Here is a 27,499-nt window from a genome sequence, read left to right as displayed (position 1 = left end):
TGACTTGAGCGTCTCTTCTCCGCATTGCTTCGTTCTCCTTTGATAACCGGGTTGTGATTTTTTAGGTTTCCGTCTCCAAGGACCTCCTCGGATAATTTTTACAGCCAGTCCAGATTGCCGTGAAAGCTTTTCTTCTACTCCTGATTTGAAACAAGGAATAAATAAAGAGCAGATTTTTATGACTAAGTTTTGGATGTCAACAAAGAAACAGCAGACTATGTCATGAGATTTTTTTTTTCTGTTTTCAATAAAACACTGCACCATCTCAGATTTTATCGTGGTGGAGAGGATACTATATGGCTATAATGTATGTTTTGAAGGGAGAATATTGTGGGTTTTAAAGAATCTTTTATTCATATATTTAAATCATTTTAGATCTATTGCTTTCTCTTGGATTTGCTGAAGAAGACATGTCTAGCAAAGCCAGCAGGAGATGACCGGGGCATGTGAGAGGCTGCCATCAGTTTGAAGGGACCAGCGAGCCTGTGTTTTTGCTGCAACCTTTTGGTTACAGGGCAAATACCTCATCTTTAAAGACTTTATGCTGAAACCGCAGAATAACTGCTCGTGGGACAGAAATGCTGATTCTAAAAGCAAAAATTAAAGAAGCAATATCAGAGCTCCTCAGTACCAAAGCCAAACTCTGGATTGCTAACAGTTCTCATCTCTGGTTATTATCAGTGTGTTAATCTAATGCTGTGCATATATGTGTATGTGTGTGTACTGCATTCCAACCTCTACTACAAGATGTGTTATGATACTTACTCCCTGTAACAGCTCAAGATGATGGCTTGGTATAACATCAGACTAGACTGACGGGTGTGTGTGTGTGGGGGGGGGGGGGGGGGGACTTTGCCATTCTATCATTGGCTGAAAGGAAATTCTTCACCAAGCTTGACAGCCCATCTGATATCACCTGTCAGCGAAAAAAGTTACCTTGTTTCTATTAATTAGGCCTTTTTGTGGGATGAAAAACAGGCAGACTAAATGACTTAAAGAAAGACAAGTTATGAGCAGGATAATGGGCAAATAAGAAAGCACTGTTTTAGCTCACTGTGATATGTTGTAAAGTGAGGACAGTTATCAATAAACACAAATCATCAGAACAAGAGCTCCTAATCTCTAAAAGTCATATGCTCATACAAACCCAATTCCAAAAAAGCCAGGATGCTGTGTAAAATGTAAATAAAAACAGAATGCAATGATTTTTAATTTCATATATCTTCCAGAGTTCACTGCGCCATCCACAGATGCAGATTAAAGCTCTGTCGTACAAAGATGAAGCCATACGTGAACATGATCTAGAAACCCTGCCTGGGCCAAAACTCATTTAATATGGACTGAGCCAAAGTAGAAAACCTTTCTGTGGTCAGAAGAATCGAACATGAAATAATGGAAAATCTAGACACTGTACCAAAAGAGGAGAGGCACCACCCAGCTGGTTATCAGTACTCAGTTCAGTCAGTCTGAATCACTGATGGTATGAGACTACGTTAGTGCCTATGGAATTGGCAGCTTGCACATCTGGAAAGGTATAAACATGATGATACTAAACCCACATGCTGCATCTATTACTGCAAGAAATGGCATGGCTTCATAGAAGAAGAGTCTGGGTGCTGAACTGGCGTGCCTGCACTCCTGACCTTACATCAAATGAAAACATTTAAAACATCATGAAACAAAAAATATGAGAAAGAAGATAGAGAATTGTTTAGCAGCTAAAATCTCATATCAAACAAGCATGTGACAACATTCATCTCTCTAAGGTCCAGCAACTCGCTTCTGTCAGTCTGCCCCAGGGCAGCTGTGGCTACAACTGTAGCTTGCCTCCACCAGTGTGTGAATGTGAGAGTGAATGAATAGTGGCATTGTAAAGCGCTTTGGGTGCCTTGAAAAGCGCTATATAAATCCAATCCATTATTATTATTACAAACACACAGTGGTACACATGGTTCTGTCCCACCTTTTGTTTTTGGGATGTGTTGCTGCTATCAATTTCAAAATGAGCTCATATTTTTCCTCCAGTGGTACGCTTTCTCGAGTCAAACATCTGATGTGTGTTCTGTCTTTGATTGCGAATAAAATACAGGTTTATGAGATTTGCTTATCATTGAAGCCTTTTCAGAATTGGGATTGTACTTCAGAAGAAGTGAATCTGTTTAAATTAAAACCTTAACACATTAGCTTAACATTAGCTTTGAAGGAGAAAGATTGGGGTTAAGTATTTATGTAACAGCGCATTTATCCAGCTGTGCTCAGACTGAGAAGCCAACGATGGACTCTCACTATATGCACAATTCACTGGTATGTGAGAATTTGTACTACAAAGCAAGTTCAACATACCAATGATGTTTTTTCAGTAATGTGGCTTTGCTGAGCCTAATATCAGCATCAACCCTAATCAATCACACAAACGTGGTTATGAACTCCATAAGTCAGTGCAGGTTTTGTGAATCTATCCGAGCTCGATAACATGAAAGGGACAAGATGGCACCAGAGGACCAAACATGGACAAGTTTAGAGTAACATACAATATTTCTCAAAAGAGAGCATCTATGAAAGAAATATGAGGAATTTGAAAATACATGAGGGGCTGAAAGCAATACTGCTGCTGCAGCCAAGGCTAAGAAGAAAAGTTGGCAAAAGAAATGTTAAATGTTTAAGTTAATGGGCTTATCAATCAGTGACTCCTGAAGGTAGATCTCATTTACAAACATGTATTTACATTAGCTTAATTCTTAGATTACATGTACCATTATCCTGGGGTGTGTAAGACCAAATGCTGTGCAAACGAAGCACAAATAAGAAAAATATTTTAACCAGTAAGCAGGCTTACCTTCAAACATTGGAGCTTTAATGCTGCTAGAAAAATGCTGATAGAATGATGAAATGTTTTTGCCAGCCGGGGAAATAAATGAAGCCAGGAATAAAGCTCACGTCTTTGAGAATCTTTATCTCACTGATACTCATCAGGGAAAGCTAGACTTTCTCCAAAAACTACAGACTCCCTCATGATAGACCTATACAGAGCAGCCCTGAGTTCCACACGTGGCTCATCAGAGAGTTTAATGATCTTCTAGGCAAGGGGACACTGTTTTCCAGATAACTGGTTGGTTGGTCTATAGGCTGTGTTTTTACACATTCTAATAACTAATGTTAAAACTCAACCTATCCCTGAGCTGGTTAGGGCTGTAGCGCAAATAGCAACTGTAATATATCTCACTAAGAAGTGAGCCTTCGTAGCACTGAAACCTCAGCCCATATCTCACCATACAGGCCACTAGTATGATGTGGCTTGAGTAAGAAATGCTTTTGCTCTCAGTTGTTTTCAATTAAATTTTCTAGGAGAGAGACCAAAAAAGAGTTAAGATGACAATCGATATTGGACTCAAGCTAAAATTAATTTCATCCATCGGGATGTAGAATTTAGCTTTTTTGTGGGCAGCACTGTACAGCACACAAACGCTACAATGCCTTCTTTAAAAAGTGGTTCATCTGACCAAATCAAAGTGCAAACACCCTTTTACGGTTCCCGAAACTTTCCATATTTTTTTGATTGTTTCACAACCACATATTTTTCTGATGTTTCCCATGTCTGTACTTCATCTTTCTGATTAATGCTGTTGACCTTTAGGTATAATTAGAAATGTATTTTTAGAAGAGCTTAAAAATGACTTTTTCCTGCTCAGTGTCATCATGTAAATATCTCCCTCAGTTCATGGATCTGATGGACAATGACCATACAGGTCATTCAGGGCTGCAGTGTACCAGTACCTCTCAACCACTAGGGGACTCCGTGCATTTGTAAATGAAGTCATTAGGATCCATGAAAGCAGAGATTAATCCCTCTGTGTGGTTTAATACTAAGATTCGATACAGCTATGTTTATATATTCATATTCTATCATGTATCACAGTGGAATTAATTCAGTCAATCCTCACAGCTTAACCTTTGGATAAAATAGCATGTCAGAGATAAAGTGGATAATGGAGATATTGTCTGAGCAAACCATTAGAACAGGCCAATAAAGTTGCTGGTTTAATTAGGATTAGAGCTGTTTTCACTGGTTCAGAAAGGCACCAGACAACTATTCCAGACTGAGAGTAGCTAGATGGGGGAATGTGGTTGAAAAAAGGTACAATTAATCTCAAGTCTCACTGCCATAGGCTGGAGAGAATGGTGTGAAGCAGAGATGATGAGAATGGTGAGGATGCATAAAGCAGAGATGATTACAGAGTGAGAGAACGTGAGAATGTGAAGTCTGAACAGAAGCTCAGTTGGTCAAACTGAGCCATGTTAAAAGAGGACATGTGTCCATATAGCTGCACGGGCCAAATGAAACCATGAGACTGTATTTATACTGTAACACTAGATTTACAATCTCAGATGGCGATCACTCAATTCTTTAAACTGTTCCACCCTCTGGCATATCCAAATGATTGCCATGTAACTCATGATGTACAGTAAATGTCTGCAGGGATCCCCAAACACTACACAGTGACTGATGACCATAAATTATGTAGTTATAAGGCTGTTTATATGTCATCATAAGAGTCAAATAAACATACACACACTGCCCATTGTGGCCATGATGGCACTTAACAGCACACATTCCTCCTCCCTCAAGCGTGTGTAGTTCATGTGCAAAAATGCACTGCAGTCTAAACATGCATGTTGTTTAAACAAGATTTTCTCTACCCCCTTTTTTCTTTCATCAACACAATTGCATTAAATGTGTGGTTAAACTGTTGTGTTTGTTTAATGTCATTGTGCGTGCCGATGCGAGTGACACAAAAGACACTTTGAAATCCGATTTGAGAGGTCATAGTGTTTGGCTACAGTCGCACAATAGCACAGACTATGGACAAAATTGGTTTCTGTGATCCAAAAGTATTAGAGACCCCAGAGGAGAAGCATCCAGACCACAGACGATTTAGAGTTACGTAAAGTATGGCCGTTCTAAAAAGAGAAGTCACTGCTGAAATGCTTTTCCCCCAGACCAGCAGGGGGCGTCTTCTCTGGTTTCAAAATGAAATCGCAAAGAAAAGAAGCCAATAAGAGAACCTAATCATTCTTGTGATTTATTGCCTCAATAAACACTTTCCCAGTCAGCTTAAAGTCTCAGTCATTCTTTACAAGTCTTATTTAACAGCGCACAATTGCTATTTTGTGAAATATGGTCTTATTTAGAGCAAAATAAATGAAAAGGCTAGAAAGCTGCTACTGTGAGTTTGTAGTGTTCACAGTTTCCCACTCCTCATTTCCAGTTTAGAAAAAATTAGATGGTGACCGTCAAATCATTTCACCCATGGTTTCAAAGCAGAAACAGACAAACCAGTGGGTGACCTCATGGTGATGACATATCTGAGGGTTATGGTCAGTGAAAACCTCAAATAATCAAATGCATTTTGGATCCTTTCATGCAGGATTTCTAAAGTCGATCTGCATACAATGTGAATATACAAAAAAACCTGTCTGTCTTTAGCTATAGAGACGCTATGCAGTGCTTTGAACATCATTGCATGCTGATGTGTTCATATCAACAATGTGGACATGCTGATGTTGCATAGGTAACCTATGATATTTGCTATTTCCTATGTTTTCCATCTTAGTTTAGCCTGTTAGGATCCTTATATTATAGTACCACGCAAAAATGCATCATTATGCGTCTGCACAGTTTGGTCACAATCCAAGTTTGTGGCAAAGGGAAACTCGCCCGAGGATCTTGCTGTACTTCCTTCAGACAGGGGACATGACTGTGTGTCCTAAAAGTTACAATGACATATAAACAAATGTCAATGAAATTTTTGTTCGTAGCACACGTGAAAAAATCACTGGATCTTATCCAGTGTTTGTAAAAACTATCACAGACATTTCAGTCACACAAGACATGAACAATCTGAACGATGTTGCCTTCCCTTCAAAAAGTGGCACCAAATATACAGTTGGATTTGTTGTTACACATTTAGTATCTGTTGTTTTTGCCACACAGTTCATCCACACTCACTCAATACCATAAATGCCACAAATATCCGGAAACAAGTTGAACTGGTACAAAAACACAAAAGTGTCTTTGTTGTAGATTAAGAAGATTTATGCAGCTTACTTTGGCCCTGACAGGAGTCAGTGTGGGTATGCCTGTGTGAACTCTGCAAATCTGACTTGCTTGTTCCAGTAGGCCTCTGCTGTGCCTGAACAAGCTTACACCTCATTGAAACCTGCGTCACCTGATTATGTGAGCTACATTTGAATGTATGTCAAAAGGTATCTGTTTGTTTTTATACCATTGTAGCCACTCTTCACTAAGTGCAGCGAGCCAATCGGGCATGCACTGCACTGCATACTAAGTGCAGTTTGTTTATAATACGTGCAAACCCATAAAAAAGGTCCTTTTCTTTACTGACGCAAGCCGCTGTATATTTCATCAGTGCTCACTCTGCTGAGACAAAGTTGGGATCAGTGGGTGCCAAAATGATGGCTGTATGTTGAAGTGTGGGTTTGAAAAAAAGATGGTGTTTGTTTGAAGTCTTTCAGATGGTTTGGTTGCACTGAATCACCAACAACCTCACAATAAGGTGAAATCAGATGAAAGAAAACATGTTATAAAGAGAGGAGAAGAAATTATTTGGGTGAAAAGCAAGGTCAGTGATCTTCTCTGCATTCCAGCTTATAAAATAAATACCTTTGGATCAGGTACTAGATGGGTTTTTAATGGATTTAATTTTTAACCAGCTTTAATGACAAATGTAAAATGGTCAGCAAGTTACCTTGAGCTCAATAATTTCTCCTTGACGTGTGTGTGTGTGTGTGTGTGTGTGTGTGTGTGTGTGTGTGTGTGTGTGTGTGTGTGTGTGTGTGTGTGTGTGTGTGTGTGTGATTAGCAGTTACTGCAGCAACAGGGGCATTCAGTCACAAACCTTCATGAGGTAACAGGCTCCACATCATGGAAGTGCTGCATTGCTCTGTTTTAGCTTTTCTACCATCTGTTCATCTAGCCAGGATTCAACTACGCATCTAGAATGCTACTTTTATAACGATCAGGCACTGGGAAAAAATATATATATTTTACAAAGGTGAAATTTTTGAGGTCATGGGGAGCTTAGAGAGAATATGGTGGATTGTAGTCGAGTGCACCTGCAGGCTCCTTGGCATTTCTACATCCACAGGTAAGACATAAATATGAAAAGAAGCAGAGAAAAGCAAAAGATTTCATTTAGCGTCATGTGTGTCTCTTCTCGTTTTAGTATGAGCCAGATTCTTTGGGTGCACCTATAGATCTTTCAAAAAATCTTAAAACATCTCGTCAGGGGAAGAGGCACCCATCATGTCTTTAAAAACAATGTTAAAAGGTCAGACTGTGACATAGTCTTGATCTCCAAGAGCACTAAACCCTGTCTTGGCTGATATATAGAGCATATACTTGATTTACGTTATTGTCCCTCCTTTTCTGTTTTCCTCAGACACACAGGGACAGATTGTACAAAGCTCTCTTTGCCTCAGTAAATCATCATAAAAGCTGTTTGCTTGTTGCTTCCTTCAGAAAAATATGGGACCCCCCCACACACTTAAATTCAAACATCTGCAGACACTGAATATTTATTGAGAAGCATGTGCCACAAATGACACAAACAGTCTCTGTGTCCAGCTGGGTTATTGGGATTATGTGATCACAAGCTGTTGTGCATTCGCGCCTACATGAGCTTTCTGTGCATTATTTTTATGTGTGCGTGTGTGTATCAGTCTATTTTTGGTAAATGTCTATGTGTGTGTGCCTCTGGCTGGCAGTCTGCTGTGAGTTCACATGTCTGGGTTGGCCTGTTGGTGTCTGTGTGTGTTCCACATGCTCCCAGTACATGCAGGGAGCAGCTCTGTTAATATCCAGCTGCTCTATATGCAGCTTTAAATCCTTGCATACTCTCCAAACTACTAGAAACCATTTAGCCACATTACCCGAGTTTCCCTCTGCTTCAGATTGTATCACTGAATCTCTTGATTTCTGGTAAGCAGGCCAGAGAAAGTGCTTCCATGTGTTTGGCAGCAATCCCCATTTAACCGGGCTTATCTCACAAGAGGATGACTGGTTAATAAAATGCACTTTTGTTTAAAATTTTAAAAATGTTGCTGTCATGTCATTTCTTATCTTGTGTCAAACCAGGACAGTAGTGCCCTTTCATGTAGCAAGAAAGGTATTTTATTGTTGTCAGCACACAGCTTGGGAGAACTTCCTGTTAAAGGAACACTGAATGGTGCTGGTTGGTGGATTGTGTTACATCTGGACAGAGTCAAGCCAGCTGTTTACCCATGCTTCCAGCATTTTTGCTAAACCAACCAACTGCTGGCATTAGTTTGACATTTACCATATAGAAGTGTAGTTAAGTCACAGTTAGCATTATCTGCTGAAGAGATTTACTATCTTGATGCTAAAGCATAGATCTCATGGATTGATGGCGTTTTATGGCATTAGCCATGACTGTGACTGTGTGATATGTCCACTCAAGTAAAATTACCTACTGACATTGGTATGGCAATTGCAAGCATGAGTAAGTTATTACCAAAGTTTCATGACCATGACAGGAACAATTGCAATAATTGCTTAAATTAAGCATCTTTAAATACCTTTAATGTACATCACTAGGTCAGTACCACCATTCCTGTGGTATGTAAATGTGACTTTAAGTTGCATTCCTTGTGCTACAGACAGTTGCCCTTTTCTTGAGGAAAACATTCAGTCGGCTTTAAATTACTGTGGCTGACAGAACACTATAGAGACAACTTTTAAAGCAAAATATGAAAGACATGGTAAAAAAAATAAATCCAAAGAACACTGAAAACGCCACACAAGAGTGTTTAATCCCAGTGAAAGTACTGAGAGCATTTACAGAAGGTTACCTTGGGCTGCATTCCAGCATCCAGCACAGAAAAATTCATGAACTTACTCTGACATCTGGTGGACAGAATCTGTTCACCAACAAATCCATGAATTAAGCTGAATTATTGTCCCGTGTCTTTTTCAGTGTTGTGTGCTGTGGGAGTGGAAACACTACATCAGGGAGAATTCAACAGCCTTGGCATCTATCTAATGTAAGCGCTTACTTTTTGAGTCTACTTCTTGACTTACTGATGGGATTTACAAGCACTCCTGACTCTGGTGGCATTCTTGAGTTACAAATACACAGCCTGGTTTTGAAAGCTGGCAAAGCTAAAGACCCAAGGGCTTTAAGAAGATGGTTTAGAAAAACACTGCACATGCTTTTATAGTCTCTGATAAATAAACACACTTGAGAGGAGCTGTTGGGAAGGACTCAGAAAGTTGAAGCAGGGTGCAGAGGGCAGAACAGAGGACATCTTCTGATTCTTATTATTATCTCTGTAGTACAGAGACAAATTCCCACAGAGACAACGGAAAACATCTCTCCAAGGACACTAGAAACGAATGACTGTTTATTCAATCACTACACATAAAGTTAGTGCAGATGGATGCTGTCCTCACACACAGTAACACACAACACACCAATTACACTTAAAAGAGGTTAGTTTGTAATACTGGTTAGTCTGGGTGCATTTTTCTCTATTGCTGGATTAGATAATTGTAAACTAAATACAAGAAAATTGCAGTTGTCACAAACGTTTTCTTTACCATATGTAGGGTAATATCTTGAGCACTTGCAGCTGCTTTTTTTTAGTGTAGAAATTACTGAGTATATCATCATTGTCCAATTTCTTCCCCCAGAGTCTCATTTATTGGGATCATGATTCTTGAACTAGCTTATTTCCTGGATTCTCTCCTGTCCATGTGTCTGCCGTGAGTACACAACCCTCATGGCTACTGTAGCAAAGATAACTCACAATTCTTTGAGGTTTTCAAACTTTGAACTTTGCAGTCTAAACTGCAGTCTAAACTGTAATAATGTAAAGTAATCCTGACTTTTTTCTTGCCTTCTTGCCTGATATCTCTACAGCTGCCCTCCAGACTGGAAGTTGTTTTTACTGTGGGGGAAGATGGCTCGCATTGGAGGCTTTCATAAGTTCCTATACTACTCCATCATGTCAGTGGTCTGTTTCCTACACCCTGTGCTGGTGTGGCATGCAATCATCCCAGGTAAAACAACACCAGCAAGTTCAATACTTCACATGACTGTTTCCTGTTGCTGTGGCATTTCAGCAGCAGATGCTCCTATCATGGAAAAGCATAAAAAGCATAGATGTAGCATAGAAATTAATGGTGACATTATTATTCTAACTTCAGGAACAATGCTTCTGGTGACAGCCTTTTTCAACTTCATACTGAGCAAGAAAACAAAGACCAAACCTCCCAAAAGCCCGCAGGAGAGCTTCAGCAACCAAGGCCCAACTGCTGTCTTTGTGACAGAAAGCACGGGCTCAGACGGCACCTTCTCATTCTTCCATATGGTGACAGGCAGGAGAGGGCAGGGGCTGGCACCAACAAGCAGAGACAACTGCCTCAGCACCGGAGAGAGAGGAGACAACATCCAGGCTATGCTGGAGCTGGAGCAGACAACAGCACCTAAAGACACAGATGGGGAAAGGAGGAGGAGGTGGAAAGAGAAGAGACTATTATGCTTTAGAAGTGGGGAGGAGCCTGTGGAGAGGGAGATGGAAGAGATGGATGGATACTGTGAGCCAGACACCACCTCAGACACTGCACCTATGATTACTGACTGAATGTCGCTGTGCTTACTGATAACACACAATGGAAATGATGTATAAAGAATAATGCATTCACGCATACTCTGTACAACCAGCTGGTCTTGAACCAACTTTTTGTAGAAAGCACCAATGTCTTCCACAATAAGGTTTATTTTATGTGATTAAGCTATTAAAAAATTGATTTTTATGAAATATTTGACTGATTTGTATATTTTTGGAGTCTTGTACAAATTTAAAAGTTGGAGTTTCAAATGCATGCACTCAAATAAATGAAACCATTTGTACCAACATGTGCATGTGGGTGGATTAAGGCCTGTTTTTTTTATTTTTTTGTTGTTGTTGCTTTTGTCAAAGACAGCACTGAATGAAGAGCAGACATTAATGCCCAGCAATCCCATCCAGTTACTGCCACATACATTATTCATAAGGTCATAAATTAGATCAACTGTTTCACTCATTCAGAGAAAACATGTGCAAATGTGACAGAGAGTATAGCAGGCAGTGGAGCTTGTGCAGGTGCATGCGTCGGCCCTCATTGTGTGTTTGTCGTGTGCGAGCGGTGACCATGGAGACAGAGCTCTGGGAGGAGTGTTCATGTTAATATGGTGATGAAAGAAACATCAGATCGTTCACCGAAAGCACGGCTACAGGCTTCACCCAAAACACGTCTAGCCAAACACAGTAAATTATTTATCGATAAAGGGTCATATGGTGAGCACTAAGAGTGAATCAGGCAGTTTGAATTGCACTTATTTTTACTATAATTATGATTCAAAAGTGAATAGAAAAAAGCCTGTATTGATGTTTCTATTGTTTTCCTTTTTATTTTATTGAGCTACAAAGGATGTGAGACTCTACATGGGCATTCCTCTTTTGTTCAGGTCATAAATCAATATTGTCTTGTTCTGTCAAAACACACACACTCCACACACACAGGGTATTCCTCAGTCTTTTGTTCACTGAACAATAAATATATAACTGTATGTAGCCCTTAGAGGAAACCTCTCTGTGGCATCACAGCTAAGGAGAGAATCGATGTAAACAGAGAGCCCTATTCATCAGAAGGCACCTCAGCGAGAACTGAGGCCAGATAGCATGAACAACCTGAAGGTTAAACAACAGGGTTATTCCACATATTTCTCACAAAGTTACACAACCCAGCATGGTATCACCTGGTGTCATAAATAGCGTCGATATGTTTTTATGTCATGACATGTGTATCCTCTCCAGAGGGACGAGACCTTCGCCTGTGTTGTGGAAAGAACAACAAAGAGTCTTTGTCTGGATTTTGCTGAGGCTGCTCACTGGCCCATAACCTGAGCTTTATTATTATCTTCACAATGATCTTTGTTCAATTAGCAGCTGACTGACCTATAAACAGACGGGAGGAAAAGAACGGCACTATTTCTCGCCCTCTTCTATAAGCGCTCCGGCAGCTTTGTCATGTCCACATCCGTCAGAATGAGGGAAGTCGTTCAGCTGCTGGAACAACTTACTTCCTCTGTGCATAAATCATGAATCCTATTCAGACACAGAGAGAGAAGCACTTCCTACAGTTTGTGTTTCCACCCTGCAATAGTTTCCTAGATGGCAGATCCAGGCTCAAAAACAGGATGGGTGAAAAAAATCTTAACAGGTCACAGGAACTTCTTCCCCTAGCTGGAAAAATACAGCAGAGTGGGTCGTTGTTGGTGGTGTTGGTAAACCAATTAGATTTTTCCTGTCACTAAATATGTAACAGCAGAAAGAATTTAAAGAATATATCTCAGAAGTGGATATTGAAGTTAAAATTCACCCTCGACAGCAAATAAACCAAAACTACATTTTGTTACCCATATGGAAAACAAACATCCAGCAACAAGAATACTCTACGAATACATTATTTATCATTTAGAGTGTCAATTGTGTTCAACAGTTCAATAGAAACCAAAATATGCGGCATGGATAACATGTATTTTTTATACAAATCTCACTTAACCCATATAACTTTCAATCAAAACTCTAAATTAAACCTTTATAGTCTTAGAGCTGAGTCTTAACACCCTTAGTGTGGCGAAGACCACAATTTAAAACACTTCTGGCTGATAGGATTAAAGCAAAGCCCCAGAGCCACCTTGATCAAGAAGGGAGAGGTATGCAGCCCTGTTTCAGCCCGCCTATGCTCGAGTGTGGTTGGCTGCGGTGTATCAACGCGGGCTGCTATTGGATATTCAGGATGTCACCTTTATCTCTCGGCTCAGAATACCGCACTGCCAAGGAGGCATGAAAACTGATAACGAAAAGAGGCATATAACGCTGGTGATACGGAAGAAAACGGGGACGCACTCTGTTATGGTAAGGCTCAAAATGATTCAGTTTATGTTTAGTTACGTTTAAAGAAGGCACAATAACTTTCATCCTGCAATAAAAGCCCGGAACAAATAAAAATAGTCTGATAAGAAGAGATTCTCAGAAGTTGGATGCAGGTTAAATTACGCTTTGTTTTGTCTTTTGCTTTTGGGAGTATTGACTAGTATAAGAAACTTTCCGTTAGCCTTCATGTGATCTACTATTTGCTGTTAGAAACCGCGTTCGTTATCGTTAAAGCTCTAAGTCAGCCGTGATTTGCCGATCAGTGTTATCTGCCTCATTAGCATTTTAAATTTATACTTTTTTTGTTGAGATATGTTTCGGAAACTCATTCATTGAGTGCTTTATTTGGAGCTCTCCGTGTCATTTTACGCGTGGGACTGAATTGTCTTCGGGCGCAGCTGCCGGTGTAGGTGTGATAATTGGATACGAATCTCGCGATGATCAAACCAATTAGCAGACCTGCAATGAAAGCTCTTTGTCCACCGAGGAAGCTTGCACACAAAGATGATGCATGAATAGGAGAGAAAAGCTGAGAAAACGCAGACGACGTAAATTCACCGAAACCCGAGCCCAGCCAAATAAAATGAATTTTCATCGCACAGCGTTTGGCCCATCTACCGTATAGCCATTTGTGATTGTTGAATAATTCATAATAATGGTGACAGACTGGAATCCTTTAAGTTATAAACCCATTATTGTGTATAAATATGTATGAGAGGTAGACTGACCATCTCTGTATGCACATACTTTGTCAACACATTGCTTAGCTGAAGCTGGCGATGGGCAGAGGTCATTAAAGGGGGAGGTAGGACAGGTGTTGTTGCCTCAGTAATGCATGAAATAAATGTGGACTTAATTGTCGATTCTTTAAACCCAAACCAGGAGGATTTTGTTAAGGTTATATCTTTAACTTCTCTCTATTTTGTTTAGTTTTTTTTATTCCTATTATTTGGTTGAATCACCTCCCAGAGATCACTTCCCAGTCAGACAGTATGGGGCAGTCTGTTTCCTGATTTCTGTGGTGGCTAACACTGCTCATGCAAGCATTTTTTCTTCTGTTTTTTTTCCTCCTCTACCGGACAAAGTTCTGTTTTTGCTTAAAGATCTAGAAAAAAATCATTTCCTGTATGACTGAGGTTTTTTTTCAGAAAGATCTGCCTCCCTTGATTCTGAGAATAGAAGATTTAATGACTCATATTAAAGTCATCATGAATGGGCCAGTTCCAGATTGAAATGAAGTGTATCAAAGTGGAACAGTATTTATTATAAATAAGTCACACAGCATTACTTTAACTGATTAACTTCCCTTTTTTTGTCATGTGATAAAATCTCAGGAAGTACTGAGACCAAAAAATAGCTCAGACATTTGTGTTTTTTTGTTTTTAAAGTAAAATCTGCACTAATGCTGCACACAAAGCTGCCTTTGTCTCCTGCTGGTGTGAAAGAGACTGCAGTCCCTGTAAATAAAGGTTGGCTCATTATAGATATTTATACTCAGAGATTAGTGGTGAGTGAGTATATACTTGAGTACTCACTTTATCTCCTTCCTAGTGCTGTGTTGGACATCCTTTTGCCTTCAGAACTTCATTAATTCTTCGTGCCATAGATTCAAAAATATGCTGGAAACATTCCTCAGAGATTTTGGTCCATGTTAACAGGATAACATCACAAAGTTGCTGCAGCACCACATCATGATGAAAATCTCCCATTCTACCACATTCCAAGGGTGCTCTATTGGATTAAGATCTGTGGAGGCCATTTGAGTACAGTGAAGTCACTCCTGTGTTCAAGAGGCCAGTTTGAAAAAAATTGGAGTTTTGTGACACGGTGTGTTATCCTGCTGGAAGCAGCCACTACCACCAGACTGAACCGCTGATACAAGGCAGGTTGGATCCATGCTTAAATGTCGTTTGCGCAAACCCTCTGAATTTTGCAGCAGAGATAGAGGGTCATCAGACCAGGTGACATTTTTCTAATCTTCTATTTTCCAGTTTTGATCAGCCTGTGTGAATTGTAGCCTTAGTTTTCTATCCTTGGCTGAACCCACTCTGGTATCTGCTACTGGATCCCATCTGTTTTAAGGTACCAATATACCTTCTTTTTAATAAGCTGTTATTTAAGTTACTTCCTATCAACTAAAAGCAGTCTGGTCATACTCCTCTGATCTCTTGCATCAGCAAGACATTTTCCCCAGAGAAATGCTACTTCTCTCCCTTTCAGATAATTCTCTGTAAACCCCAATGTCTGTCTGGCGCCAACAACCATGCAACATTTAAAGTACATTTAAAGCTTTGAGCTTCACTAGGTCACCTTGACCATATCTATATGCTTAAATGTATTTAGTTGCTGGTATATGATTATTTGCATAAAGAACTGTGGGGCAGGTGTACATAATAAATTGAGTGTGGCACATTAAGCGGGAACCACACTGCTTTAAGATTTCATAAGTTCTATCTTGCAATAGCCACTAGATGGCACCATAGCATCATCTACGTCATAGGTGACTAATCTGTGTGTTGCATAAACATGTTCTTGGTGAAGACAAGACATGTTTTTTTCACTTTAATTATAATATAATCTTATGATCAGATAAATGTAGTATGTTATCAGGTGAGGGGAAAAAAACCACAAGCCTTAAATGTGTTAAGCGGTTTGTATAAAGGGCCAAGATTACTATCAAGATTTTTCTTTTTTAAGTAGTTAGCATTGAAGTTTAGAATAACAATTCATTTTTAGTCGTGTTTTTTCAATCACTATATTTTTTTGTTTTCCCTTTTCCTAGTGTTGTACTTCTTTCCTCTTCATTAGCTGTTGGTGAAATGTAGATATTACTTTACACCTTGGCCTTTACTTGCCTCTCATAAAAACCCTTTAGTGTATTTTAGTGCATGTGATATGGTAAAGATAATTAAACTATAAACGTACTGAGTACTTCTATAGCTCTCTACCAATACTGTTATCCTGTTGCATCATCTACAAGAATCCTGTCATACCTAATAAATACCTGGTTCCAAAGGAACCACCACTTTCCCACAACAGATAAGAAAAGTCCCTAAAATTAACTCCTGTCCTTTGACAAAGGTGCTGTTATTGAGGACTTTCACTTTCCATATTAGCTCACATACTTCTACTTTTTTTTTTTTCTTCTTTAAACACTGGGAGGGGGGAATGGTACAGGTCAGTGCATGCTTCACTTATTCAGCTCATACTGTGCAAGAAAAAGTATTTATTGCTGAAGTTTCTCTCTGTGTCTGTATATTCTGCTTTGACTCCAGTAGGGTGTCACATGATTTACACGAAATCTCAAATGGATTTTGAGCTTAACTAGCTATCATAAAACATTACAAAATCCACACCCTGATCACCTAGATGTTTCCGCATCTATTGTGCAACACCACCAACCATTGTAGTCATAAAATTCAGCATACACAATAACCACTATGCACCGTAATGGTGATCAGTTTCTCCATTGCTTTTACGTTAGGGATTCTCTCAGGTAAGAGCCATGGAAAAGGATGTCATGCATCCAGATTATAAAAACAACACGTGGTTAGTTATAGGTTATAAATTTAGGATACCAATACAAAGTTTAAGTGAAAACAATTTGCTTTATTCCTGCAGCTGACTTGAATCCTTTAGTTTATTAGCTTAAGCTGAGGCTGTCTGCTCGGTGACCTCGCATATCCTGCCAAGGAATAAAATCCCTTTCCTTTCCTTCAATTATTAAGAATATCAAAGGCTTAAGCCAAAATAACACAGTCACAGAATTGTTCAGATATGTTTATTTAAAATAAAGTATAAAACATCAAGCAGTCATATAAATATAAACCACAAAATCTCGAGTTGGTCTTCCCAGCTGCATATACAGAACCATGGACTTGTTTTTTCATTTATGAGCCTCCAGGGCTTTGCTTCAATACATCTTCAATACATAGTCATTAAGAATGAAATAATAAGGAGACTTTGATGTAGAGCTTAGACAATTTAAAGAAGCTTAATGTCTGCAATGACATAAAGAGAGAGAAAAGACACAAGTGGCCTTACAGTAGTTTCTCCCCTGCGCACACTTCTCCTCTGTACATACTTGGTGTCATTTTTTTCCTTCCTTAGTCTGACTAGCTACTGAGAGTCTCAGGATGAGACTTTCCTGTTTTGGCCTTTTCTCCTCTGTCGAGTCTGCTGGCGTTGGCCCCCTCTCCTTTTCTTCCTTTGTAGACACAGTTTTGCATCACGACCCAACTGCTGAACTCTGGAGGGGGAAAAACATAAAGGAGCACAGTTAAGAAAAAGATGAGCTTAGAAAATCCAGCATTAAGTATCAGTACTTAATATCAGACCCTTTTTCTTCTTCTGATAGAAATTTGTATTCATTTGTTGTGCAATAAATTCACCTGAAACTGAAATTTGTTACTGATTCTCAAGCAGCAAAGCAGTAGGAAAGATTAAGTAGCAGTACAGTGCTTTGTTACAAAAACCGGCTGGGCAACTTATAAGACACTGTTGGTTGCAATCTACAGGAACTTTGAAGACGGGTGTATCCCCTATGTGTTCATTAGTTTACTGACCAGTGACAAACAGATAAATCTCACCTAAGCCAGCAGCGAATCAGCTGTTTGGCCATTGGCGCTTCTGGATTCAGGCACAGTGATTTATTGTTTCTTTGCAGGGTGACTCTGAAAAACGCACGAAACAACACTTTTAGTTTACAATCACCTCAGTGCACACAGGTCTGAAGAGGTGAAAGTGTGTCTGCAGTATCTGGTACTCACATGACTGTGACGTTGTGACAAGTGGAGCTTGGTAGTAACACTTTGAGTGCCTTCAGTTGACCTCTGACACCCTGTTGTGTTTTTGGACAAACACATCTCCCCGGGATAAATGTGCTGCTTGACTCTCTCACTGCACAGAAATTGTAATAAGATCAAAAGTCAGCTCAGTCCAACCAACAGCACAGGTTAAGTCACTGAAAACCCTGAAAAAGAGTGAGTTTTAGTTGTAAGCATGGATAAGTGAAAAGACTCTTACCTGTGATCAGTACACAGCAAAGGCTAAGGATAGCGAACGCACAGACGGACTGAGGATTAAGCTTCATGCTGAAGGACGTTGACACTGAGCCCAGAACCACATGTTGGCTGCTTTATACTCATGCTCCTCCCCCACGTGGTGTGTTTTCCCAGCGAGGAATTTCCCTGTACCACCGTCCATCCACAGTATCAGGATACAGGAATCTGGGCAAGGATCAGGGACATCTCTCCTGCTTTTGCCAGAAAAAAAGCACCCATTGATTAATAGGTTTCCCTTTTGTTTTGTGCTGTCCACTAGATTCTGAAACAAAAAAGAAGACGACACAAGTGACACAGACATAAATGATGCAGCGATTGCTGTCTTTTTTTCTTGTCTGCTTGTTTTACTTATAATTACACATAAGATGCCCACTGAAGCGGCCATTAACCCCTTAATTAGATTAAGATGTTATTTTCTGCCATTTGCGCTGCTCTATTGCAACATGATACAACATGATGGCTGCATGCCAATGTCATGTGATTTCTCCTAAACCACTGTCCTTGCCCTTAACACTGGAGCAAATATTTTAAATCCTTTTCATTATAAGAGGAAAAAACATCCCAAAGATCTCCAACTTTGGAAAAAGTATGACAGCAAATAACACTAAGTTGCACTATTCTTATTATATGCTTTAACTGTATTTCTGTGTTTCTGTTCACTGCTTAAATCCACACAGACTCTCACAGTCAAAATTATTGGTACATTAGCATCACATGCATATTTTAATTTTTGTGTTTGATGTTTTTCTGCCACAGCTGCACTCTAGTCAGAATGAGTGCGCATCAGACCTACGTGAAGCTCAGTGAGGAGAAACTCATACCAAAGTAAGTGCTCCTTGCTCCATCACTGGACAGTTTTTCCGTTACAGTAGAAATTCACATTTATTAAATTTTTATCAGTGCTCTCACTTTTAGAACTGATTCATCCTTTTGTGTGTTCATGCTCAGGTCTGATATCTTGTCACTGCTGAAGACGTACAACTGTTACCATGAAGGGAAAAACTTCCAGCTGAGGACTCGTGAGGTAGGAAAAGCGAGTGGCTCATGGACCACCTAGCAAGAGACAGTGCTGGGGGGGGGTGACCAGAGCAGTTTTGAAAATTGCCTTGCTGGAATGCAGGACACGCTACATAAAATGGCTCACGCACATAACAAAACTGGAACCAGTTGCTATAAACCAGCGCTCTGGTTTTCAATCAAATGATGAGGGAAAAAGTCCCAAGACTGAACTGGTTTCCAATGTGGAGACGGATCTAAACACAGACCTGAGAGTGCTGTGTTTTGTTTTTTGTTTTTTTCCTTTGGGACAAGCAGTTGGCAAACCACAAAAACGCCCCTATTTCCCTCAAAATAAAGATACAAGGAGAGACAAGAGTTTCAAAATTTCTTCATCAAAGTCTGCTTAGCACAACATTTTTTTTTCTGCAAAATGTTGCTGTTGTGGGTGTAAAGCTGTTTGCAAAAGTTTTAGTTATTTGTCAGATATTCATTCTTTAGGTTTTTTGGTTGGGAGTTTCCCTTTGCGTTTACCAGCGGGTTTTTTAAGGAGGAAGCAATGTGTGAGAGAGAGAGGGAGGGCAGGGCAAGGTGGTCAAGATCTGCCCCTCTTGTTGTGCCCCTAGAGTGAGACTCACTACATTGTCACTTTTGGGAAAATCCCCCATAGCCACAGACCCAGCATGGATACAAAGGCACCAGTGCTATTACAACATTAACCATAATATTAAAAAACAAAGTGGTTGAAATGTGTAAAAAGGAAAAGCCTTAATGTGTGATAAGAAGAGATTAAATAAAACATTTTCCCTTCTAATTTCCATAAAGAATGACTTCGTACACGTTACAGTGGTGGAATGAACCACTGTAAGTTTGTAACAGTATGTCAGAGCTGATTTTTTTTTTTCTTTCCCCAACTCTGCTGAACATGAAAAATGAAATTAAAATTTCTGTTTATCTAAGCTGAATATGGATTTATCTGGGGGGGGAAATACCCTACTGAAGTCCACCACATGGGATTCAAGATTCAAGAAGGCATCGGTGGGCAAGAGACGAAAACAGGGCGTTGTTGGAATGCTACTACGCAAGTAACCCCGGCGGAAGGGGCTACATGAATAGGATGAGGGACCTATGGATTCTTCGATACCCAACATCCACAATGACGGCGAAACAACTAGTAGCTCAGTGTTCCAACATTCGAAAGAAGGGACTGCTCTCACAGCTAGAGATTGACGAGGTACAACACAAATGCTACGGCAAGGAGGAGTCAGGACGCCAGGTCAGGGGGGCGATATCATCACCCCCACCCGAGATTGGGTACATAGCCCCAAGTGCGATAGGAGAAGGATCGTTGAGTGCGAGAGGAACTGACCTGAAAAATAGGATCATGGCCAAGCTTGAAACCTGGATCCCCCGTAGCCGGTTACCAAGATTACGTGAAGTACCCTCAGAAGGTCTGCTAGATGATGTTAATGCAGCACTACGGGCAATACCTACAACCACGATTACCGACACTAACAAGCTGATCTACAATACGGCAGCAGTGATCAGTGAGATGCTTGGCTACAAGTTGAACAGCGACAAGGGGCAGTACCCTCCATGGAGAAGGAGGCTAGAGGGCAAGATCAAAGTAGCACGGAGGGAGGTTAGCCAACTAACGGAGTTGCAGAAAGGTAAGACAAATAAGGTGCCTAAGAAATACAGCAAGCTGTCCATACCTGAGGCCTTGGAAACTGCCAAGCAAAGACTCACAGCCTTGGCCAGCCGCTTGAGGAGGTACACCAGAGAGATAGAAGGCAGGAGAATAAACCAGCTGTTCTCCACAGAACCAGCAAAGGTGTACTCTAAGTGGCAAGGGAACAATAAGAGAACAGCACCACCAAGGCTGGAGACGGAGCAATACTGGAAGAGCATATGGGAGAAGGATGCAACCCATAACGGCAATGCTCAGTGGCTAGAGGATCTGAGGGCAGACCACAGCGACCTCCCTGAACAGGGTCCAGTAACCATCACAGTGGCAGATATCCAAGAAAGGGTCTCCAGTATGAAGAGTTGGACAGCACCAGGGCCCGACATGGTTCACGCCTACTGGCTGAAGAAGCTGACTGCACTCCACGAGCGTCTGGCAGCACAAATGAACCAGCTGCTAGTTAACGAGAGACACCCGGAATGGCTAACTGAAGGCCGGATGGTCCTGATCCCCAAGGACCCCAAGAAGGGACCGGTCCCCTCCAACTACCGACCAATAACCTGCCTCAGTACTACATGGAAGCTCCTGTCAGGCATCATATCGGCTAAGATGAACAGGCACATGGGTCAATACATGAGCGGGACACAGAAAGGAATTGGCAAGAATACCAGAGGCGCAAAACACCAGCTACTGGTAGACAGAACAATCAGCCGAGACTGCAAGACCAGACTGACCAACCTGTGCACTGCCTGGATTGATTACAAGAAGGCCTATGACTCAATGCCCCACAGCTGGATACTGGAATGCCTAGAATTGTACAAGATCAATGGGACCCTAAGAGCCTTCATCAGGAACTCAATGGGGATGTGGCGTACAACACTAGAGGCCAACTCCAAGCCCATAGCACAAGTCACCATCAAGTGCGGGATCTACCAAGGAGATGCTCTGTCCCCACTGCTGTTCTGCATAGGCCTGAACCCCCTCAGTGAGATCATTAACAAGACTGGCTACGGATACCGACTACGGAACGGAGCAGTTGTCAGCCACCTCCTGTACATGGATGACATCAAGCTGTATGCCAAGAGTGAACGAGACATCGATTCACTGATCCACACTACCAGGCTATACAGCAATGACATTGGAATGTCGTTCGGACTGGAGAAGTGTAGTCGGATGGTAACAAAGAGAGGGAAGGTAGTCAGAACTGAGGGGATTGAACTACCAGAAGGCAACATTGCAGACATAGAGGACAGTTACAAGTACTTGGGGATCCCGCAGGCGAATGGGAACCATGAAGAGGCTGCTAGAAAAGCTGCAACCACCAAGTACCTGCAGAGGGTCAGGCAAGTCCTGAGGAGTCAGCTGAATGGTAAGAACAAGATCCGGGCCATCAACACGTACGCCCTACCCGTGATCAGGTACCCTGCTGGGGTAATAGGCTGGCCAAAGGAGGAGATAGAAGCCACTGACATAAAGACAAGAAAGCTCCTTACCATGCATGGAGGGTTTCACCCCAAGTCCAGCACCCTGAGGCTGTACGCTAAGCGGAAGGAAGGGGGCCGGGGACTGGTGAGTGTCAGCACCACAGTCCAGGATGAGACAACGAACATCCAAGAATACATTGGGAAGATGGCCCCAACTGACCGAGTGCTCAGTGAATACCTCAGGCAGCAGAAACCCAAGAAAGAGGAGGGAGACGAGGAACCATCATGGAAGGACAGGCCCCTGCACGGTATGTACCACCGGCAGATAGAGGAGGTGGCTGATATCCAGAAATCCTACCAGTGGCTGGACAAAGCTGGACTGAAAGACAGCACAGAGGCACTAATCATGGCAGCACAAGAACAAGCTCTGAGCACAAGATCCATAGAGGCTGGGGTCTATCACACCAGGCAAGACCCCAGGTGCAGGCTGTGTAAAAATGCCCCAGAGACAATCCAGCACATAACAGCAGGGTGCAAGATGCTAGCAGGCAAGGCATACATGGAACGCCATAACCAAGTGGCCGGCATAGTGTACAGGAACATCTGTGCCGAGTATAACCTGGAAGTCCCGAGGTCAAAATGGGAGATGCCCCCAAGGGTGGTGGAGAATGACCGAGCTAAGACCCTGTGGGACTTCCAGATACAGACGGACAAAATGGTGGTGGCTAACCAACCGGACATAGTGGTGGTAGACAAACAGAAGAAGACGGCCGTAGTGATCGATGTAGCGGTTCCGAATGACAGCAATATCAGGAAGAAGGAACACGAGAAGCTGGAGAAATACCAAGGGCTCAGAGAAGAGCTCGAGAGGATGTGGAGGGTGAAGGTAACGGTGGTCCCCGTGGTAATCGGAGCACTAGGTGCGGTGACTTCCAAGCTAGGCGAGTGGCTCCAGCAGATCCCGGGAATAACATCGGAGATCTCTGTCCAGAAGAGCGCAGTCCTGGGAACAGCTAAGATACTGCGCAGGACCCTCAAGCTCCCAGGCCTCTGGTAGAGGACCCGAGCTTGAAGGATAAACCGCCCGCAGGGGCGTGCTGGGTGTTTATAAAAATAAATAAATAAATAAAATTACTGTTCAAAATGGGTCAGCTGTTCAAGAGTCCCCACTGCCATCAAGAAGGAGTTAGTGAGTCTGGATGTTCTGGATTTCGCACTCCTAAACCTTCGTCTCGAGGGCAGAAGTGTGAACAGTCTGTGTTGGGGGTGTGTGGGGTCTTTGAGAATGGAGGCAGCTCTCTTCTGGACTCTGCGACGGTAGATGCTCTGCAGAGAGGGCAGCGGAGTTCTGATGATCTTCTCCGCAGTTGTTATCACTCTCTGCAGGCGTTTGCGGTCCATAGCAGTAGTGCTGCCGTACCATGCAGTGATGCAGCTAGTCAGGGTGCTCTCCACAATGCAGCTGTAGAACCTGCTGAGGATCTTGGCCGACATACCAAATTTCCTCAGCGTCCTCAGGAAGTACAGCCTCTGCTGAGCCTTCTTGACCAGCTGTGTGGTGTTCAGTGTCCAGGTGAGGTCCTCAGAGATGTAGACGCCCAGGTACCTAAAGCTGCTCACCCTCTCCATTTCAAGGCCCCAGATAGACAGCGGTGGGTGAGGCCTCCTCTTCTTCCTCGTGTCCACTATCATCTCCTTTGCCTTGTCAGTGTTGAGGGTGAGGTTGTTGTCCTCACACCATGGCACCAGACCGGCTACTTCTCTCCTATAAGCCGCTTTGTCCCCTCCAGTGATGCCACCGATCACTACAGTGTCGTCCGCGAACTTCAAAATGATGTCTTTGTTGGAGTCACCCACACAGCCATGGGTGTACAGGGTGTAGAGGATGGGGCTGAGGACGCAACCTTGTGGGACACCAGTCGGAGTTGGAGTGTGGGCTATGTGTGTGATTTCTGTATTATTACCGAGGGGCAACCTCCAGAAATGAAGCCAATGTGGAAGTGCCACATGAGGCTGGTTTTGGCCTCCATGAAGTTTCCCCACTCAGAACCACTTTGAGTGGGTGAATGACTCTTACGCAGCTATCTGTATACTGAAGTCTTAGGGATAGTGGATATAGAGCCTTTCTGAGTTTAATTAACAGATGTCTGCTAGGCGTCACCATCACAGTCAGCAGAACGTATGAACAGGTAACTTTGACTGGGGGGCCTTCAGCTCACGCTGCGTTGCTATTCTCCCCCCAGAAAACAAACAAACATATTTCAGTTCAATTCAGGTTTATTTGTATAGTGCCAAATCACATCAACAGTTGCACTAGGTGCTTTACATTGTAAGGTAAAGACAGAGAAACCACAACAGTCAAATGACCTTCTATGAGCAAGCAGTTGGGTGGCGGTGGGAAGGAAAAATTCCTTTTCTTTACCGGAAGAAGCCCCCCAGCAAAATCGGGCTCAGGAAGTGGCGGCTATCTGCCTCGACCCAGTGGGGCCGAGGGGAGGGAAACAGGACAAAGACATGCTGTGGAAGAGAGCCAGAGATTAATAATTACTAATGATAAAAATTCAGAGTGGTGTATAAACACACACACTGAAAAAGAAACACTCAGTGCATCATGGGAAATCCCCAACAGTATGAACCTGTTGCGGCATAACAAAGAAAAGATTCAGGGTCCCGTAATCCAGGCCTAACTATAAGCTTTATCAAAAAGTACAATTTCAAGCTGGATCTTAAAATTAGCAAGGGTGTCTGTCTCTCAAGTCCAAATTGGGTGCTGGTTCCCCAGAAGAGGATCTGAAAGCTGAAGGCTCTATTTACAGAGGCAAAGCAAAGCAAGACCTTTCAACCGAGAGCACACAATATCCTCAACACATTTTCATTTGTTTTGAAATTTTCTGGTGGGGTCATGCTCTGGAAAGTACCGCTCATGTATCGTTGAAGCTAAAAAGAGGTCATTTGTCTGCTTGTACAATTTGTTTCAAAGTCTGACATACATAAGCCCACATTATCAGTATCCTCCTTTGTCATGCTGCTTATGACTGCTCCAGAAGCACTAAACTACTGTGAACCAAATCATTAAAGTGAGCTGGTACTGCAATAACTTCACTGTGATATGGGTGTTTTAACCTTTTCATTACCATATTGTATGAATTAGTGTAACTTATAGTTAAAGTATAGCAGTAGAATTCAGCTGACGGGGCACAGTGACTTTATTGGGTGGGTGTGGACCCCTGAGGCCCGTTCATAACGTCAGCAGTGCCTCACTTCCACTACTTTAAGGGATTAAACTGGGCCTCTTCAGTTTGTGTGTGCTGTTGGTGCTTATTTGGAGATTTTTTTTTTAATTGACTTGTTTAACTAATAATATGGCCTGTTGTGTTGTACAGACTACAGAAATCTGTGCTTCAGTTTCAGTGAGGGAAATTCCAGTATTTTATTAGTCTTTTACTTATGATAAAGGTGCTTTTTACCATGCATTAATTATAGGTAAATGTGTCTGTGCATTGCATCCATACAGTTTACAAATGCAGCTTTCTACCCAGGTTTATTAGTGTTAGCTGGTAACTTAGAACTCCACCCTCTTGTTCGCATGTGGTCACTTCTAGTTCCAAGAAACCAACATGGCAGCATCCAAAAATTCAACACATCAGAGAGTGGAGCCCCAAACCCATTGATGATGTCATAGTGGCTACAGACATATGTTATTTTGCCTTTGGTTATTACTCAATATTCCAGTTAACAACACCAGCAGCAGCAGACACAGAGAGAATTTGTGTCACGGGCATAACAAGACGATGACGCATTCACAGTGACAATGACTCATACACATAAGCTAACTTTACAGGTCACACATCACCAACTCTTACTAGATTCATATTACTTATTTTTGTCAAGAACAATGTATTTGCTTTCTTGATAATTAAATATCAGCTTTATTGTAGTGGTAAAGTTCAAATGCTGTCTTATTTTAACTGAAAATACACTCTTAGTGGAGAAATATTGCTCAGCAGTAATGTTGATGCAAGGATAAATGAAAATGAATTATGTCTGTGTTTAGCTGCATGAGAACTGTTGACAGGGACTTTTGTTCGGGTGCATCACTGAATCCTAAATGCTAATTTTGCTGGCAAACAAGCTACTCAATCTGATTACCTAAAGCTGTTTTCACTCAAATGCTGGACAATGACAAACATAGTGGCCATGTAGAACAAGAAAAAGTGCCTGTTTTCACAGCTGGATGTACTCCACTTGGTTTAGGGTTAAGAAGCTGCTTGGGTCAAGTGTGCAGGGAGCAGGACATGAAGCCCAGCCATTTGCTGTGAATTCTTCATACCACTATCTGCTCAATTCTCACGCACCCACTGTTTGTCCCATTGTTTAGATTGTACTGTGAAAACTCCCATTCCTTAAAACAGTTCTGCTAGGTGAAGCTTTAATGTGCTTCTGCATGGTTGTTGTCAAGTCTGTCTCTGTTATCATAGAGTAAGTACAGTGTAACACACATTCAAAACATTACCTTTTGTTGTTTTCCTGCTTGTCTGAGTTTCAGGATTTCTTCAACTATTCTTAATCGCTCCACCTTACAAGGTGTGTACAGAAAGACTGACCAGTGCCAAGAATTCAGTCTTTTATGATGGTCGTACTACAGGAAACGCAGGAATAAGTCATAAAATAAATAAATCATCAAGCACTTTTTTTAGATTATAAACATAGTTGCCTCTACCAGTGAGATTGTGCTTTTGGTAGTGTTTGCATGTGTGTGTGCCATTCTGTCTATAAACGTGGTAGCTCGAAAACCTTTGAATGAATTCTGATAAAACTTTGTAGAGGTGGCGAGTGGGGTTGTGTTAACAGTCCGTTGAAATTGGGCTCACATCCATCAGGGTCTTCAAGGTCAGCCTAATGATTTATTGGTGGAAGTGCTACCAAAGAGCCTTAGAACTTAGAAACTGTATAAAGTGTGGTATGTATTGTCAACATATACAAAGTGCTGTATAGAAATAAATAATATCATGCCACATTTAACCTCTGACCTCTCCTTCAAGTGATAATAGTGCTTATTGTCATTGTTTACATTAACAGCATATATTGATATATCAAAACCAGTTTAACCAGTACCACATAACAATTTAAATGCATGTCCAATAATCCCAAATATGAATAATTTTTTGAAAAACTAAAAAACTTGTGATCAAAAACCTTTTTAACTTGATACTTCTCACTGAACATTTAAAGGACATTTTAGTCAAGACATCTTAACAAATGAATGCTACACATGTATTAGATCCACATAAACAAAAACAAGTAAAGCA

The 27,499-nt window shown here is 41.5% G+C and overlaps 3 protein-coding genes across 4 annotated transcripts in view; 2 read left to right on the top strand and 1 right to left on the bottom strand.

The window, feature by feature from the left end:
* The first annotated feature begins 6,898 nt into the window (after window positions 1-6,898).
* Window positions 6,899-10,962, top strand: tmem72 (transmembrane protein 72). The gene is made up of 5 exons (XM_026189183.2): window positions 6,899-7,166; window positions 9,015-9,081; window positions 9,731-9,802; window positions 9,960-10,099; window positions 10,247-10,962. Exons 1-5 carry the CDS (start codon window positions 7,091-7,093, stop codon window positions 10,681-10,683), a joined length of 792 nt encoding a protein of 263 aa, XP_026044968.2. The 5' UTR covers window positions 6,899-7,090; the 3' UTR covers window positions 10,684-10,962.
* A 1,901-nt stretch (window positions 10,963-12,863) lies between these two features.
* Window positions 12,864-27,499, top strand: part of rassf4a (Ras association domain family member 4a) — a 28,307-nt gene continuing 13,671 nt past the window's right edge. The window contains exons 1-4 of one of the 2 annotated variants that reach the window (XM_026189176.2): window positions 14,764-14,902; window positions 15,012-15,102; window positions 18,840-18,908; window positions 19,032-19,107. In XM_026189176.2, the coding sequence (XP_026044961.1) occupies window positions 18,856-18,908; window positions 19,032-19,107 (129 nt within the window). In that variant the 5' untranslated portion in view covers window positions 14,764-14,902; window positions 15,012-15,102; window positions 18,840-18,855. Of the gene's footprint in view, window positions 13,003-14,763; window positions 14,903-15,011; window positions 15,103-18,839; window positions 18,909-19,031; window positions 19,108-27,499 lie in introns of those variants that run through there. The other variant, XM_026189175.2, reaches the window with a different exon arrangement.
* LOC113034556 (growth-regulated alpha protein-like) lies at window positions 16,788-18,274 on the bottom strand. The gene is made up of 4 exons (XM_026189203.2): window positions 18,046-18,274; window positions 17,790-17,919; window positions 17,610-17,693; window positions 16,788-17,269 (listed from the first exon to the last, which is right to left on the bottom strand). The coding sequence occupies exons 1-4, from the start codon at window positions 18,110-18,112 to the stop codon at window positions 17,152-17,154; spliced, it is 399 nt and encodes a 132-aa protein (XP_026044988.1). The 5' UTR covers window positions 18,113-18,274; the 3' UTR covers window positions 16,788-17,151.

Source organism: Astatotilapia calliptera, chromosome 13 (assembly GCF_964374335.1).
Source record: "Astatotilapia calliptera chromosome 13, fAstCal68.1, whole genome shotgun sequence".
Lineage (NCBI taxonomy): Eukaryota > Metazoa > Chordata > Actinopteri > Cichliformes > Cichlidae > Astatotilapia > Astatotilapia calliptera.
The sequence above is the reverse complement of the archived record's forward strand: the minus strand, read 5'-3'. Positions and strand labels throughout refer to the sequence as shown.